The sequence below is a fragment of the Aythya marila genome (genome assembly GCF_965140915.1).
Source record: "Aythya marila genome assembly, chromosome: 6".
Taxonomy (NCBI): domain Eukaryota; kingdom Metazoa; phylum Chordata; class Aves; order Anseriformes; family Anatidae; genus Aythya; species Aythya marila.
In genome coordinates this window covers 11,814,958-11,833,713 of record NC_139047.1, presented here as the reverse complement: position 1 = coordinate 11,833,713, position 18,756 = coordinate 11,814,958, and the positions used below count along the sequence as shown (strand labels likewise).

Genomic DNA, 18,756 nt, shown 5'->3' with positions numbered 1-18,756 from the left:
CCTATATGCAAACCCAGGTGGAAGTGGCTAATGAACTGATAATGAGGCGAGCAAGCCAGGGGACAAAAGTTAAACTTTCCTAATTGATGAAGAGAGAGAAAGAGGATGCCTTGTGCTGCTGGATGAAGGTGCTGAGGTTGCAGGCTCACAGAGAAAATTTCTCTCATTAGTGAAACCTCTGTGGCTGCAGGACAGAATCAGAGCTCTGTCTGTGTGGCAGACTGCAAACTGCAGCCTGTGCCCAGTGCCAGGCACAAAGGGAGTTTCCCTGCAGCCTGGCCAGCATATACTGTGCATCAGTTACAGTGCTGCTTTTCCCTTTGGGATCAAAGCCATATACAGTTTATTATGACAATAAAAATTTCATCGTTTTAGAATTCAGTTTCCAACCATCCCATTTATTAAACGAAGCATCAGCATAAAAAGTGAGATAAGATAAATAAATAAATAACAAGATTCAGAGTTCAGACTTCATCTGCATTCTCAAAAATGTCATTTGAAGTTTGTGTCTCAGTGCCTGCTGCTTGTTGCCTCCATCTGCTGGTGGCAGTTTGGAAAAGCAACAGATACTAAAATGTGCTCAGGAAAAGTTGCCTATGGAAAGCTTCTAATCTCATTCAGCATAGCAAAGCCTACCAACATTTGAAAAATGATAGCAAAGCCTGCAGACATTCGGAAAACGAGGCTTAATTTAAAAACGGTTGCTGCATCTGAAGAAGTGCAGTGAAAAATTTGTGCCGATGAAGTGAAATGATACTACCTGGCACAGGAAACTTCATTGGTCAGCCTGTGCGATAAATCAGGGCTCACTCGCAGCAAGTTATAGCTCACTCACAGCAAGCTCATCGTGTTACAAACAAATAAGCACTTTTCCCTCCTCTTTGCAATCCAAATGTCAGGAAAAGGAGGCATTAAACGATGCATTGGGTGCTCCAGTATTCCCAGTTTGGCAGAAGCACTAGCTTAATGTCATGGGCTGTGATTCCTAATCCTTTCCTGCCCTTGACCCCCGCTGTCTAGATTCAAACTTGTAACCATTAATGGGGCTGGATCAAAACAGTGGCCTTCTGGTGTCACCAGTGGTGTTTAGAGGGGATTTAAACTCCCTGCTTTTCAGCGCAGTGAAATGAACACAGCAGTAGATTAATGCAAGGATTTGAGCTCACACAGCATGAGAGCTTTCAAAAATAGTGTTAACAGAGCTACAACTGCCTCTTTCAGGGGAAGCAAAATGAGGGGAACAGAAGAAATGAACAAACACAGGGCAAAGCCTTGTTGCTACGGGCAGGGCTCCTAAGCGTGGGGAGCTGGGGAGAGGGCCAGCGAGTGCACCGAGACGTGGGGCAGGAGCTCTCCCAGCCCTTCGCCTTCTGCAGGAACCAGTCCTGAAGCCAAGGTGTGGGGAACACTGTGCTTTCAGGCTCCATTTCCCTCTTGGAGAGCGAGTGGCAGATCACAGGCTGCAGGGTTGGCCACGGAAATGTTGCTCACCCATCTTCCCTGTTGACCTGGGTTCAGGCACAGGCTGAGATTTCGGCAGACTGTAGCAATGGACATGAGGCCCATTTCTGAACTTCTTTGTGCAAGAAGGCACAGGGGCATAGGGTGGACAAGCATTGCCTTGCACGGCTCTTCCTTTGCCAGTTGCCCGTAGAGAGGGCAGGGGAGCTGCCCTTCCTGCAGCTGTGCCTGGCTCGCAGACCCCAGGCTGTATCTCCTCCTCTGCAGGGTTTGCAGCAGGATGTGCTTCAGCCCACAGCAGTGACAGGAAAACATCTAAAGGTTTCCAGTTTTCGTTTGAAAGATTCCTACTAACCCACCTGGCCCAGGAAGCCTTCCAGTAACAACCTCAGTCTGGGGCTGAGCCTACACTGCTGAATCCAGTGGGAGTTTTGCCATCAACTTCAATGAGAATAGGATCACACCTCAGAGCTTTGTTTTGCGCGTGTTCGTGCTTTGCCTCAGGCAGGAACCTGTTTGTTTGTTTGCTGCCTGCGCTCGCTGTGAACATCAGTAGGACTAGCTAAAAGCATTCAAGCCATCAGATTTGGGGAAGCCTCCAAAGTTTGTTTGCTTATCTGAACTGTCCCAGGCATTCAGATTTGCACAACTGGGCTGGAAAGAACCTCAAGAGCGAAGGCTTTCTCAGGCAGGCTGCAGAGTTTCACCTGGTGAGCGTGTCCTGGGGGGGACAGTTAGCACTTGTGCTTCAGGGGAGCAGGAGAAGTTCTCTGAGCATGTGAATGGCAAATAGCTTCAAAGAGACTGGTTTGCCTTCTTACTGGCAGCCCTATCAAAAAGTGACTTGATTGAGTTCTTGACGAGGGCAAACAGTCTACCTGTATGTGAATAGCCTTATCCTAGCCAGACTGTTCTTTATATCCCAGGTTTGAGCCAAGTGCTTGGTTCCACTGTATGACTGGAGCAGCTCGGAGCCCCTTCGGTAGGATCTGAAGAAGGGAAAGGGATGCTGACTCTCCAGCTTGCAAGGTATTGCCCCAAACACCGGCTCAGGACCCCTCTTCCATGTTACTGGTAGCACAGAAGGATGCTTCCCCAGGAGGATGTCCTCTAACTCCTGCATTTCTGTCTGTGCCAGCCACAAAAGGCACCAGCATCACAGGATCACAGCACAGGTTAGTTCTGCCCCACTGCAGTCCATTAGGGAATCTTTCTATCCACTTTGATAACAATTCAGATTTGAAAACTGCTAATAATGACTCGTGTCTTCACGGGAGCCATTTCCATGCTGCCTAGGTGCCTGTCTTCTCCCTCCCAGCCCTGCCACTGGCACCATCCCAAGCCGCAGATAGCACTGCTACTCAGACAAAACAGTGCAAAGCTGAGGGCAGTTGTGGACATTCAGCTATTCTGTGCTGTCTGTACCAGTTTCTCCATTAGTTTACGGTTTAATGCTTGCATTTTTCAATTGTACCTGTATATAGCATCAGGATACCTAATTGGCTTCACTAGAGTTTTTGGCCTTGTATGCACAGATGACTGACGTCAAAAGCTTCTTTGTGAGCAATTTGTCCCACACATAAGCATTTCTTTCCTCCCAGACTACCTTTCACAACTTGTAGAGTACCCAACCAAGCCTTCAACAAGTCAGAGAAGAAAGTGCTTCCTCCAGCTGTCTGCTCTGTGCTTGCTCCCTGTCCAAATTAAACTTGCTGAGGACAGCGACACATTCCCATTTCACGCTGGTTTGATTAATGTGTCTCAGCTAATTGTGTGAAAGATTCCAGCCCTTTCGACTGTGAGACCAGGTTATTGTTCAGCCAATCGCGGCTACCATGTGAAAATGGGGGCTGTTTAGTGTTCATGCACCAGAATCAAAGGAGGGGCATCTTGGACTGGGTCACAGAGCAACACCCACTTCTTTGAAAAGATGTTACTATGCTCTACTAAACCTGTAAACCTCTTGCTCAAAGCACGTCTTCTCCCTCCTCCTCTCCCCCCCCCCCCCCCCCCCGTTCTCTTTTTTCCCTTCCAGAGAGCCAGACTCCCCCCACCACTCTGTTAGGGTACAAGCGAGAGAGAATGGCTAGACTGCAGATGGGTGGATTTCACATTCTAGGGTTTTTAATATTTCACTTTTATATTTCTCTTAGAGAATGATCCTGCTGAGAGGCTGAGAATCAGTGCTCATCATTTCCCCCTCACTGACACTTGAATATATTTTCCCAAGGGAAAACATTAAACAAAAAGAGAGAGAAAGAGAAAAAGGGAAAGAGAGAGGGGGAGAGGGAGAGTGACTGAGCTAGCTTTTCAAAGCATACTTCTCAACCTGCCCACATCAAAATAAGAGACAACTGGCCCTTTGAAGTCCAGGACACAGACTTCTCTACCAGCCCATGTGGAAATAAAAGAAGCCAGCTTTATAAATCACACAGATTTCTCACCTTGCCCACATCAAAATCGGGGACAGTGACCTTTAAAACTGAGGCTTAAAGGCCCCCAAACCAATCTCCATGAAAATAAGGAGAGTTCAGATAAACTATGTCCCCTGGTACCTGTCAGCTTTTCTAGTGCAGAACAGGAGACATTGGTCCTTCGCACTGAGGAGTGGAGACTAACTGCATTGTTAGCACTTGGGACAATGAAATCCTCCAGCAGCCTAACGTATCTCAGTGAGGCAGCTTTGCCACACGTGTACTTTTGCTTGTATCTCGGGCCATTGGTCCTAAAGCAACACTACTGTTAAGTAGTTTAAGGGATTTAGTAGCTCTGAAACATCGCTTTTTGATAATATGAATTAGTGATCCCCAAATGGTTAAGTGGTTAGTGGCTCAGAGAAAAAGCTGGTGTTCTTGTGAGGTAAGTCCTACCTGGCTTGTAGTTGGGGAGCTTGGAAAGTCCTGGCCAGGTGTTCTCAGTTGGGACCCCCAATACCTGTGCAAAACAAGAAGGAGAGTGAGACGAGCAGTGGCCTGTCTGCCACTATGCTGCGTCGGTGCGGAGGTGGAGGAGTTGGTCTCAACAGAGAGCCGGTGGCCTTTCCTGTGAACCAGCACAGATTCCCCCTGCCCTAGCTGGTACTAGATCTATCTCTGCACATAAATGACAGTGATATTTTAGCACTTGATGTTACAGCAGAAAGGGTCCTGCTGAGATGTAATGTTGTTGCTGCTGAGAACATCATTGAAGGTGTGTGCAGCTTCACTGCCAGGTGTCACTTACACGTGTTCACCTGCCAGGGGTCACACTGTGCAATCCCTTTCACTGCTGGAAGTGTCTTCCTTTGCCAGCACTGCACTGGGGACTTACTCTGCCCACTTGCACTGGTACCAGCCAATATTTTCTGGCAACCCAGGCTGTGAGCTGTGATAGAAACTCCTCTAAGTGAGGGTAACACAGGCAGGAATGAGCAGTCAGGGACAGAGGGGAGGATGGAGACCACTTGAGGTGGTGCTTGCCTCTAGGAGAAGTGTTGGTGAAATCACAGTTAGACAGTCTTGATAATTCAACAGGATGAACATACTTCACAGCAGGGGGATTTTCCAGTGAGATGTCTATATGGTGTTTGAACCAACAGTCCTGTGTGGGGATAAGCACTTCGGATGACATAAAGTCATGCACATAATTGCAAATGGTCTCTAAATCAGTGCATGGTGCCTCTATTATTAGTACATGAAAGGAGCTGACTATTAGAAAACAGTGGGAATCCCCATTCTGAACCTCACGCTCGGCAAAATATCTCAAGCTAGGCATCGAAAGCCTCTAAGGAGCTTTGAAATTTTGGCCTAACACAGAGCCTCATTCCAGGCTGTATAATAACATAAAACCTTCTGTGAAAGGCACTAATTATTTCATGGCTCTTAAAGCTTCCTCATGATTTTTAAATAAGTTTTTGCCTTCTATAGCACAAATCCTATTAATCACGGTATCAGTTATAATACCAGAGAAATGACGATAGGGCTATAACCCTCTAACTGGAAAACCACAGGAAATGTATCTAGAGATTTCAGTCATACGTGGAAGGATAGCCTTCATTCGCACTGCAAAACTGGGCCCTGCCCTGGTTTTGAACTGTGTTAATTGGCCAAGTATGGATGTTTTTTTTTCCTTGGTAATTCTTTTTTTCTCCCACTTTCTATGAAAGAGTAATTCAGCATTTATTTAAAAGGGCTGAACTCAAGTCTAATAACGGGGTTTGCTTATCTGTATTTTTAACACGTTCTAGGTAAAAGCAGAGAGGAAAACCCAACCTGGCAGAAGCGTTTCTGAGTAAAGGGATTAAGAAGGAAAACCTTGATTTGCACAGACTTGAGGCTATGAAGTCCTCTCTCACCACTTCCCTAGTTGCAGCTTTCTGTACTTTATCCTTTGAAAACCCATGTTTGGGAAACAGCCTATGCAGAAGAGTAAATCCCTGGGAGAGGTGAAAGGGCAGATACCTGCAGCAACATCCAGTGGGAACCTCTGGGTTGACCTTTCTGAAGAATCAGTAACGGAGCCAGCAGCGAGCAGTCGTGAACATACAGCATCCACCAGTGCCAGTAACTGCCTCAATTTTACCAAGCAGCACTGAGGGCGTAGCTCTATGTTTCTGCTTCCCCAGCAGAAAATACAGCTTAAGAGGATCCTGAATACCTCTGCTCTTTTTCACTGCTGCCTTTATAAAGTAATTTATCACACTTCCCATTATGCCAAAGCGTTCTCTAGGGCTGCACCATAAACTGGATGAGACAAAATGTTCCAAGTTAATATAACAAAGGACCTGCAAAAAACCTCGGGACCCTGCCATTTTCAAGACAGTTTGTGAGCAGTATTAGAGCTTCTTTGTGAGATTATGGTGTGCTGTATCCTACAATAAGTAAAAGATTTAACAAGAAGGAACAGAATTTGCAGTACCTGCACACCTTTTATGCCTGCTTCAATTTGATGTCACTTTAATTGGCTTTAAATTTTTGATGAGATGACAAACATCAAAGGAAAGTCATTTGATTTACTCCGGTGTCTGTAAGAAAGTTGCCAAATATAAAATGGGTTACAAAGTCTGCTATGAACCTGGCAGATCGGACCAAATTATTCTGCTATTCACAGGACCTATGCTCAGGACTTCAAAATTAAGTAGGGAGCTGGAGCAATACGTTCTTTTCTCTCCCATTTCAGGATATATTGTACTCACCTCCCAGATCCTCTCCAGCTGTTCAGGAGTACCAGAAGTTCCTGCAAATACTGGCTGACCCTGGATCATTTCAACAAAAATACAGCCTGCGCTCCTGCAAGAAACCCAAGGTATTAACTCATGCACATACATCATATATACAAGATGAATCTGGGGTGGGCAGGGGAGAGGTAACAATTGTTGGAATGGAAATATAGAAATCCTGATCTGTAAATGCATAGATCCTGATCTAAGTTGTAAATCCTATATGTTTGGCAGCTCATGTTTGAAAAGTACGAGCCTGATGTGTAGGTATTGCCTACATTCTTTTCATCCAGTGTGTGTGTGCGTAGGAAGCAAGGCAGGATGTGGAGTGTCTGAATACATGTAAATAAATAAAGGTTCCATTGAAGGCCACTTCAGTCGTACACACTGAAACACTTGACCTAAAAACCCAGCAAGTAAAATAGGATGGGAGGAGACTGGAGATTCATCACATTCACATCCCTCCAGGATAAATATTTTAGAATAGCAGAGAGCAGTCAAAGTTCCGTATGAGTTTTGGTCCCATCTGCTTTTTCTCACCAGCACTGCCTACTAAAAAGAACAACACCCTTCACCAGCAAAACAAGGCAGGTGGTATCCTTGAAAGAGAAACCCACTAAGTGGTGTCTTTTTTCCAGCAGCGAACAGTTAGTTTCAGGTCCCTTTCAGCCTATCCTGTTACAAACCCACCTAAAAACAGATAGTCAGGGCAGAAGTCTGTGGAATAGTAGGTTGTTTTCAGTGAGAAAAAGGTGCAGAATTGGAGTGATAACAATATGAAAAATAAATGGGAAACTATAAGACATTATATGGTCTCGAAGAATAGACTTAGAAAGAACACAAAGGCAGTAGCCGCTAGAATGATTTCCCTTCAGAAGCAATTGGCTCTTCACTGGAAAATAGAAGGCAAGAATTCATAGCATAAAGACTTCAGTGGCAAAAGCTAGTCAAAGTAATCCCATTTTTATGACATCTCCTGATCTGCATTTGTGCCAGAATAACAACAACAAAAAAAAAAGAGCTGCAAAAACTGCTTAATTTTACTAAGGTGGATTAGTCCTGCTGGAAATAATGATGAGATAGTTGTGGACAGGGTAGACATATCTGTTTGCAACTATTTCCATCTCTTATTGTATGGTATAAAACTCTGCTCTTTTTCTTTTTTTCATCAAGTATTTTCTAGCTTTCCAGCCTTTTCATTAAGCCCCATCCCAACTATTCAAATTTAAGTCTCAATCTTCTTCTGTGATACCAGATATGAGTCCCTTAAGTTTAAATGTTGAAAACCCAGCTTTGTCTAACAGTCTCCAAAAGTATTCTCACTAGCTGAGCCACAACCAGTAATCTTTTCTGGTCATCTGTTACTCCTTACACCTTGTTTTTGCAATGCTGTAGATGCTTTTCACACCTGGCTGTGGTCAGTTGAAAGCCTGACATGCAACTCATCTGCGGAATTAATTTTGGTCATCCTCATACATCAGATGATGCCAGGCCTGTTTGCAGATCCATATCTAATGCTGTTTTCACAAACATTTCTGTTGCAGTTATCCTTAACTTCCTGTACCCTTACTTTGGGTCTTGTGAGCTTAGCTCCTTATTTGTTAAATGTGCTCTCACACGGTCCAGGCTTATCATGAAACTTAACCCACAGCTTTTACGACGCAGATTTTTTTGTTTCGTACTACTACCACATCACTAGCTGTTGTTTGTGAGCCCACAGATTGACTTTACTGGGACCAGTGTCATACCAACCCTCTGTTTTCACAGCTGTTTTATGTGTCCAAATGGTTCACCCTATTTTGCAACCACAGGGGCTGCTGCAATCCACTGATCACATTGCACAAGTTTAACCACATATGGTCAATGCAATTTAGGTACTCGATTTGTACTGAGAAGAGAATCAACTCCACATGTTTTTGGAGCAAATGATCATGACTTTTACACAGAGTTTGGGTTCTGATATCATAGCTAGAAATGACCATTAAACTGGCAACAGCAGAAACTTTGTATGGACTCACTGTAGCACACAGATGAGAGAAATACCACTAGATCTTTTGCAGAGGTTCCTCCTGATGAACAGCGCTGTCTGTGCTGTTTTGTAAATTGAATTTAAGACCCTGAGTACCTGGGGACTAGAGGCTTACACAGTACTAAGGAAAAGAGCTTCTAATGATGAGTGCTCTGTAAATGTGGTCTTCATGACCTAAAATGCTCTTAAGCATAGGTCTAAGCCAACAGAATTCATGGCTGGCAGAAAACCAGATCTGCTGTGGCTTCCATTATTGCTGAGAAGGCATAAAATTCAGACAGAGCAATAAATGGAAATATTAAAGGTTTTTTCTCCCCCCCACCTTTTTTTTTCATAAATTTTTCTAGATTTTAGCTAGAATTTGCTAATAATTACCCAAGAGCAAATAGCTCAGAAATTCAAATCTAATAAAACAGTCTTTTTGCTAATGGGCAAGCTGTTGGTTTGAGGAGAGGATCAACTTTTGGGTTGTTACCAATTTGCCTTCTGATAGAGCTCTCTTTTATTTTCCTAGTTTATTCCAATTATCTCTGGATGCCTTTAAGCCTCAGTGTCTCTAATAAAGACAAAACTATCAGAGCAACCACAACTGCTGGAAAGGAAGGACTTTTTGTTTCCTGTAGTGAGACTCAGCTAACCAGCTGCCTTTAATGCTTGCTTGATACTGAATCGATTTGTCAGTGGCAATTATAACTGTTTATATCTTTGTGTGCTTCCAGGCTGAAATATGCTTTTTTTCTTACAAAAAGGCCAGAAGTAGCTGGAACAACTGATGTATCGGAACCCACCTTGGTTTCTCAGGTAGCTTTTTCTATCTTTTAAAGTAGGACTTTAAAAACAAGGCCTCCTTGATGCTAGTCATTGTATTACCCTTTCTGTAAAGGCCTCAACTTTCCGTCTGAGATACGGGATTTACAGGTAGTGCCCTGGCAGCATTATAATGATCCTTCTTTTAATAAAAATGATTCAAAAAAAACCCTTTACTTTTAAATATTTCTAAAGATTTAGACCTAGGTCAGAAATGGTGTTTTGTTTTCCCCTTTTCCTCCTTACCATCTGATGTAAGGCTTTTTGAAGTGTGTCAGTCCCATACAGCTGCCCAGGGAAGAGTTGGGGCAGAGGAAGGTGTGCGTTGTTCTGTGCAGACAAGTTAGGTGGGCAAACAGCAAATTCTGTCAGGAGGAGGAAATCCAGAGGATCCCTCCACTCCCTGCTCTGTGGCTGTTCAGTAGTCACATGTATCTCCTCACGCTTGCTGTATCCTTAGACTGGTGTAGCTTCATGGATTGGTTCCCAACAGTGAGAGAGGAAAACAGAAGTGCAGTGCTAGTGCTGGTGTCTCTTGCAGTGGTGCCAGGCAGAAGAACCCTGATGAGATCAGTAGTTACACCAGTGCAAATAAGATCAGGGATGTGGTACCTCCTGGAGTAGTGTTTTTTTTTTTTTTTTTTTTTTTTTTCTTCTTAAATTTAGCAGATTTGATACCATCCAGCGTGAAAAAAGCGACAGACAGTGGTACCATCTGTAGTCCCTCACAGTGTCTTTCAGGAAGGGGCCTAGACGTGATGTTGCAGCATGTGCCAGATATGCATGCGAAGCAAGACACGGACTGCTAAAGTATGAGGAGAGGTATAACTGGTTATAGGGATATTTAGTTCCAGTGAGCGTAAACAGGGCTGGTTTAGACAGCCCTGTCACATCAGCCTGCAATCCCTGGGGCAGGTTTGGACACTGAACTTACTCCTCATGTTCCAGTGCTGCATTGCACAGCAGAGAAACACCTTCATCAGTATTAAGATTTAAGGTATCTCTGTGGCATCCCAGAGATCCCTCTCCACAGTTTCTCTGGCATGGGAAGATAGCAATTTGACATTTAGCCAGATGTATATCTGTCCTCTTGCTCCTTACAGAACAATTCTATACACTGGAGCTCCTGGTCTAAGTCTCCCAGTTTGGCATAGCAGTGCGAACTAGACTGGGGAGAAGGCTGTAATGGTCCTGGCTGATCTGTGTTAAATGGCTGCACAGGAACTCTTATTCTAGTGATTCTACCTGTGGAGATTCCTGTGTCTCTCATAGAAGATATTACACAAGGAAAGCTTGTCTGAAGAAGTGATGACTGCAGGTACTCGTGATGTTAGAAGCTTCTGAAAACTAGTGCTGCACATGCATAAAGCCTTTGGTGTTTAGAAAAAAAAAATCTCCCTGATATGCAGCATAATCTCCCTGAAACATTGTTAGTCTCCCTGAAATCCCTTAATTGAATCTTCTAAAGTCTTGAAGAGATAGCGAGGGAGAAAGAGGGGGAATAAAAAGATACAGAGAGATTAAAGCAGCTTTTCTAGTTAGTCCAAGAGCTGGTGAGTCTCCTTCTGTATCTCTTTCTTCATCTATTCAAGGCCTCATTCACTTCCCATGTGCCTCCCACTGACAGTATTGCTGCTCAAGCACACTATGCATGAATTGCCATAATGTTTTATTTTGTTATAATTGGTTTCTTTAAACCAAGGCTTTAACACCCACTGCCTCATGCCATTACCAAGGGCATTCTGACCTGCCTTCATGTAAATTGCAGTATCCAAAAGAAATAGTTTTTTTTTTCTTCTTTCTTCCCAACAGACAAGTAACATCTGTGTGAATTCACATTATTTCCTAATAGACAAAAATTGAACTTAAATGCAGTGTACATCAAGATAATAAATGACTCTTGTTAGAGGAAGTTACTGAATAGAGCTCACTGAAGTACTCTATTCTCTCAGCATGATATCTTTCTGTAGGGCAAACACTTTGAATGTTGTTATTATAAGGAGGCGTTATAACAAAGGTGCCTATAGTGTGAATGTAGTTCAGTGGGACTGAGAGTACTGTGCTGTTGGAGCTGGTCAGAGTGCTGGATGGGATCTTTGTACACCAGCCCTCTGTTGCTATTCACTACACACCAGGGCAGGGTTCTGTAGTGGGGTTGCTGGTTTTGCACAGGCAGAAATGCTGGGCTTTATCTGTACAGCCGGGGCTTTGAACAGGGCTCAGCTTTCAAGGAAAAAAATACAGGTTACTACCAGCATCTACCTAATGCATAACTCTCCAGTCTGTTAGGCAGACATCTTCCTCAAACAGAACAGACGTTCCTGAGAGACTGTCTGGAGGGGAGAGGTAGCAACTAGTGCAAGGGAGATGACAGGACTGTTTAGACTGGCTTAGCAGCTGGAAGCCATTAGAATTTAGCAAGGTTTTCCTCCTAAGCAATTATATTAACATCAGCCCTAGGGAAGTGAACAAACTAAAATCCCCCATTTCCCTGAACTGCCCTACAGACGTAGGCCCATCACAGTGTCCGATAAGTCACAGATCTCTGGCAGGAAATACTTGCTGGAAGACCTGGAGCTTTGCTGTTCGTAAACTTACCAAACCCTCTTATTAGACATACTTAAGCCTGCTGCATTCCCACCCTTTCACAGCCTTTGACTCTGCATAGCAGTTAATAAAAGTCCTGGTGTGCAAGGCACAGGCAGAGAATTAACTGGTCTGAAGAAAGCGTAAAACAGCAGAACTATCTATAGATGTAAAATTGCTGGGAATACGGATGCTCTGCTCTGCCCTCATGAAATTCATGCTGTCCGTGAGTAAGTCAGGACTGTATTGCTGGGAGTGGGCTCAGATTGGTGAAGAAGTGAGCCAGAAAGCGGGTGAACCCTATGACCCTGCTGCACATCCAGACCAGCCCAAAAAGAGTGGTGAGACCTCTGTGAAACCCTCAGCCTGTCCTGCTTTTTTCCTGCTCTCAGTGCCCCCTCCCCTCCTTCAGCTGTGCCATTGTGCAGCTTGCATCCTACGATTCCCAGACATTTTAAGATTCTGTGATAGAGCTCATAAAACAAGAAGATTTAACTGAAAACAGGCCTTCTGCATGAAGTGCAGAGTGCACCTGAGATGTTCTTAGAGAAGAAAGACAAAGTATCATGGAAGTAATTAAAATCTCAGACACCTTTCTATCTCCAGACCTATTCAGAATCCCTTTAATACCATCTTTAACAAAAGCCTTTACCAATTTAACTAAGGCCAAAGTCATCATTGGTGTAGTTGGGATTGCATCCATCATTTCTTCACAAAGCCATAGCTGTAGAGAGCTACTACTGAGTCAGCCAACCACATATATCCAAAACAATAAGTGCTTTAAGGAAACATGCTATGTTGCAAGACCTGAAAGTGCTCCATAAATGTCACCAAATGAGATGTACACACCTCATAAATATTATCAGATGAGATACATATCATTCCACAGCTGATATGTAGCAACATCATTCCCAAAAACACCTGTGAATCCCACAGTACAAAACTCCCCACTGCTCATACATTTTCTGCTTGCAAGTGTTAATTCCTCTGCTTACAACTGTATCTGCTCTAATTTGGTTGACTTCATTTAATTCAGAAAAAGATGATTTTTCCCAAGAGACCCCAGATGCTTTGGCATTGGTCAGTACCAGATATCCAGATCAGAAGAGTAATCTGTAGCTCCAAGCAAAACTTCAGGAGGACAGTACCAGAGTGTCACCACTCTAGCGGAGTATGTCTGACTGGGGATGAACTTGGCACGAGCAAGGCCTGCCAAAATAAAAAATATTGAGTGCTGTGACAATACAGTCTTTCCACCTGTACAACACATAAATGATAATAATAATTGGAAACAGAACATTATTTTTCTATTGGTCCATTAAACACAGGCAACCCCAACGCAACTTACAAGCAATAAAGAAAAAAGCATCTCAAATAAACCTCTGGGGCACGTCAGATCAAGCATTACGCTGTTTTGCAGGGCTTTACCATTTGTGCCTGAAGCAGCCATCCCAAAGCGATGCCAAGAAAACCTTTTTGTTCAGCACACTGCTGTGGACTTAACATGTCACATTATTTTCTTAAGAGAGAGGGGTTGATTCTCAGTTCTCTTGAACCAGTTTTACGTGGCAGTAATTGCTCTGACTTACATGAGGCTACTTCCTGAACCCATCGGTGCGAAGACAAGAAAGGCTGGACTGACCACAGAAATACTTTCTTGAAGTTCAGTAAGAGGTTATGCTTCTGTGCCTTAATTGGCTGTGGATACAAATCTATATGCATGCTAAAGCTTCAGTCTGAGCAGATATATTAGCAGTATCCAAACTGTGAGTCACCAAAGTCAGCTAATTTGAGCTCACCGAGGCAGCTGATGAGCAAGTTCTGGGGTTTCAGATCACGGTGAAGAATGTGTTGTTGGTGGATGTATGCCAGGCCTCGCAAAAGCTGGAACATGAAGAGCTAGAAAAAGCCAACAAAAAAAATGAAATGATTTTGTGTGAGTGCTGTGATACATTAATTATGAACTTCAGGAGAAGCCCTAGAACAAGGCAGAGACAAAACAATTGAGAAAACAGTAAAAATCCCCCAAATGGGTAGTGTTGGCTGAGAAGTAGAAAACGGTGGGATACGACTGCCCTCAGGCTTTTGGGATGGAATATTTGTCTATGAGGACAGTTCATGAGGACAGCACATTTCCTAAGTGCACATTTTGGAAATGTAGGATTGTTGACTGCAGGAGGAAACACAGCTTGCTGAAACACAGACCCAGCTTTCAGAACAGAAGATATTCTGACTTCAGTGTTGATAAAGATGTAAAGCTAAGTAGAATGAAGTGTTAAGGAGCTGGAAGTTTTGCCCAGTTGAGCCGATTAACACCAGCAGAGGGAGTTCTGGGGCCACTGCTCACACCAGCACTGTCTCTCCCCACTGTGAGCTTGGACCAGTGAACTGACTCATTTGACAAATGTGAGTTGTTATCCTCGAGCTGGGAGAAAACATGAGGATCTGATTTGAACATTTCCCTGCCCATGGCAGGGGGGTTGGAATTAGATGACCTTTAAGTTCCCTTCCAACCCAAACGGTTCTATGGTTCTATGATTCTAACACATACAGCAGATAAGATCTGATGAATGAATGAAGCAGTCGGGAAAGCAGAAAAACAAGCAGAAGAGAAAGCAAGAAAAAAATGTCTAGCTCCTACCATTATGACACCATAAATAAGCCTTCAGTAGAATAAGTTGGGCAGAAACAAAGTATGAAATTGCATAGTGGTTAGAAAACAAAAGACAGCAGAAGTAAATAGACTTTACCAGAGAAAAGATATTTTTCACCAGAAACTTAACTTGAAGAGGAGGAAAAACAGTGACACCCATAGGTCATTTCTGTACCAGAAAAGTGTCCCTGTAATATTCTGCATACTTGCATCATATTTGATAGGAATCAGAGAATAAAAAGCAAACATCGGCCAAGCAAAAATGAAGCAATCTAGATGCCCCCCCCCCCCCCAAAGGAATGGTAAATCATTTTTTCTGTTTGATTGCTGCTGACAGTGAGGGTTTGAGACAGGAAAGCAGTGCAGCTGGCTAGTGTTTACTCACACAAGTGCCAGTGAGTACATGTTACAGCCATGCACTCCATGTGCTTTACAAGCCCGCCTGGTAGCAGAGTCCTTGAGATACGTGCCAAAACTACGACGCTGCATCTTGGACATATCTGAGCTTTAAGGATGTTTAAAATCTGGGGCCCCGAGAAACTTCATTAGAATTGGTGTTGCTTAACAACTATCTGCAAAAAGATGTGAACAAGGTGGCAACATTTGAAGATGACAGAAGTATTTAGATTAGCCAAGATAAGAAGTGACAGTGAAAAACTTCAGAGAGATCTGACAAAGCCAGATGAATAGGCAGTTCGATAAGGTACAAAGTTATTGTTGACAGCTGTAAGATAAATTAACTGAAGCTACTCAGAAAAAGGACCCAGGCATTCACTGAGGACATCTGCATTGAAACTGTAAGTCAGTATGCAGCAAAAATCCTGAAAGTTAATTAAATGTGAAGATGTGTACAAAGGAGAGTCAAAGACTATTATAACATCAGTCTACCAAGTAATGGTATGTCTTCAGCCATGCTCAGTTCTAGTCAACCTATCCCAAAAAGCTGTAGCAGAAACAAAAGAGATTTAAATGACTGTAAATAGAAAGATAGTTTCATATGAAGAGAGATTGAGATTTAAGAGCTTTTAATTAGGGAGATTAATAATGTATTCTAATGATAAGAGGATACAAAATTTTGTAGAGACAAATTTGCTTGTCACAAGATGTAATTGTCCACAAAAGCTGAATGTGCTCTTGCAAATTCAGGGACGAGAGACTAAATGAAAAAAGTCTTTAGAGACTGAGAGGTAGTCTGTTACCTCTTTATCAAAGGCAGCTTCTCTCCAAAGTGTTTGTCATGTATGGATCAAATAGATATTAGTAAGAGCTTAAAAATGTTTTAAGCACGGCAGCAATTTACAGTGATCATGTATAGTGGAAAATAGCATACTTCCTTATGCTTTAAGGGCTACTCATCTTTTAAGAAACTCACCATAACATTCCAGGGATGAAGTCCTCCAGGATGCTGGGCCACGTACTGTGCCAGATCTGTGTGCTAAATAAAAACAGATAAATTGAGGCAGAGCTGTAAGTATAACATACTTTTACCAAAAGCTCCTCTTCTGTAAGTGGAAAAAATACACAACTGCTCCAAGGATATGTATCACCTTGGTGAAGATCTGATCTGATGCAGTATACAAGGATGTGCCTAAGTGCTGGGTCATGCCGGGGAGCTGGCTGACCCGTTATCTCACTGTAGCAGTTTATGACCTGAAGCTGATAGTTAACAGAGTTCATACTTGTGCCAGAATTAATCATAAAGCTGCAGTAAGAAGAAGACATATCCCCTGTCTTTTCCTTATAATTTGGTTGATAGCTATTAGCAAAACCAACAAAAGTAACAAGGATCATGCTCATTTATTGGCATCTTGCCCATGAGAGAATCGTGCAGCTTGGTCCTGGTGAGCCACATGGGGTCAGTGCCAAATTTGATGCTGACGGGATGTGAGCTAGTATCATTTTTCCCTGTCTTTGCTTTGTAAATGGAGGTAAATTGTTTCTGTGACCCTAGTGGAGACAAGATGTGGATTCATTTTTGCGTACAGTTGTTGCATACACAGAAAGAAAAGAATGAAGTTACATGGCTGGAAAGTAGGAGATTAAGAAGGAAAATCGGTCATTGCGTTAAAAGATTGCAATTTGTTGCTTTGTAGCTGTCTCGCAATGCAGCAAGTTCATGATGCAGCCACTGGTCTTTTCCCTGTAATTCCCATTACTAGCTTCACAGGAAGCTAGAAAAAGAGAAACTCACCATGTACTCAAGGACAAATGTTAATGTCTCCTTGGTCTGGAAAATGTCATGAAGCAGGACAATGTTGGCATGTTTCAAATGCTTGAGAAGAAAAGCTGGGGAAACACAAAAAGGAAGATCAGCATCACCACTGCTGCTGGTAGTGGAAGGAGACAGTACATGGAGCAGAAAATAAAAACTTAGGGTAAATATTCCAAACTTAGCAGTTCTGTGAGGTGGCAGATACTGGTTCTGGAAGAGCTTCTTAGAGAAGCAAGAATTAGTGCTCTGGGCTTGGCAGGAACACATCCCTCCCTCAGAAGTGTGATCTTGACTCTCAGAAATAGCTGTCCTCAGCTGTCACCTTCTCAGCTGAGGAGAAACCATTTCTTCAAGGCAAATGCTGAGAGAGGCAGGGGCTGAGAGATCCAAGTGCCAGAATGCAGCAGCCCAGGGCCACCACCACTGAATTTCGCCTTCCTTCTGCCATCCATCTTCTGACCTGCATCCTCAGCCCTTATTAGACTTCTGGGGACAGGTAGGTTTCTACCAGCTTCTAGCTTTTTGTGCAGAAATCTGCCCAAAGAAATCACTGTAGATACTAGGCTGAATTTAGGTCTGTGCTTTTAGCTTTGAGAAAACATATCAATCACTTTCATAGAATCATAAACTGGTTCGGGTTGGAAGGGACCTTAAAGATCATCAAATTCCAGCCCCCTGCCATGGTCACGGACACCGTCCACCAGCCCAGGCTGCCCAAAGCCCCATCCAGCCTGGCCTTGAACACCTCCATGGATGGGGCATCCACAACACCTCTGGGCAACCTGTTCCAGTGCCTCACCACCCTCATAGTAAAGAGTTTCTTTCTAATATCTAATCTAAATTTACCCTCTTTTACTTTAAAGCCATTACCCTTTGTCCTGTCAGTACACCCCCTGACAAAGAGTCCCTCCCCAGCTTTCCTGTAGGCCCCCTTTATTTGAAGGCTGCTCAGAGCCTTTTCTTCTATTGGGGCTGAACATCCCCAGCTCCCTCAGCCTGTCTTCACGGGAGAGGCACTCCAGCCCTCTGATCATCTTTGTGGCCCTCTTCTGGACCTGCTGTAATAGGTCTGTGTTCTTCTTGTGCTGGGGGCCCCAGAGCTGAATGCAGGGCTCCAGGTGGGGACTTACAAGAGCAGAGCAGCGGGGGAGAATCCCTTCCCTAGACCTGCTGGCCATGCTGCTTTTGATGCAGCCCAGGATACAGTTGGCTTTCTGGGCTGCAAGTACACATTGCCGGCAGTGTGCAAGTACACATTTCTTCAGTTTCAAACTCGAAGAACAGAGACGAAGTCACTGACTGACCAGTAACTTGTTTGTATTTACACAGCTTTGCCAGGTTTTGCCTATTGGCCTAACCATCTATCAGCAAAGCCTGAGAGCTGCTCCAGGCTCACCCTTCCTTGCTGATTAAAACCAGTTTGAGGTACTGTCGGACCACACAGTGGTACTCATTTTTCCACATGAGGCATGGGTCGGCAACTTCATTTCTGCTGAATTAGCCAAAGTGCACAATACAGATTTGGGTCTGGCAGTGGGAGGGCAAATGCCTTTTTGTCCTGAATAAAAGCTGCTTTTTGTTTTTCAAGCACTCTGCAAACAATATTTGAAGGGTTTCATGCTGGCAAAGCAAATTTACACTGGATTAGCACTTTGCATCTTGTAACCATAATGATTTCATTTGGTTCTAAAAGCCCTATGGCCAGGTTTACTGTATTAACCAACTGTGGCCTAAGCGTATATATCAGTTCAGAAATTGCTGAGCAGTATGGGATACCTGATTCAGCACGAGCACTGGAAACAGCACAGAAT

General features: G+C 43.6%; 1 protein-coding gene across 1 annotated transcript in view; it reads right to left on the bottom strand.

Annotated features, from left to right (window-relative positions):
- Positions 1 to 18,756, bottom strand: part of CDK15 (cyclin dependent kinase 15) — a gene marked incomplete at its 5' end in the record, with an annotated part of 36,317 nt that overhangs the window by 11,003 nt on the left and 6,558 nt on the right. The window contains 6 exon segments of the mRNA XM_082763219.1: positions 4,332 to 4,395; positions 6,635 to 6,728; positions 13,169 to 13,289; positions 13,856 to 13,979; positions 16,106 to 16,168; positions 16,925 to 17,019. Coding sequence (XP_082619345.1) covers positions 4,332 to 4,395; positions 6,635 to 6,728; positions 13,169 to 13,289; positions 13,856 to 13,979; positions 16,106 to 16,168; positions 16,925 to 17,019 — 561 coding nt within the window.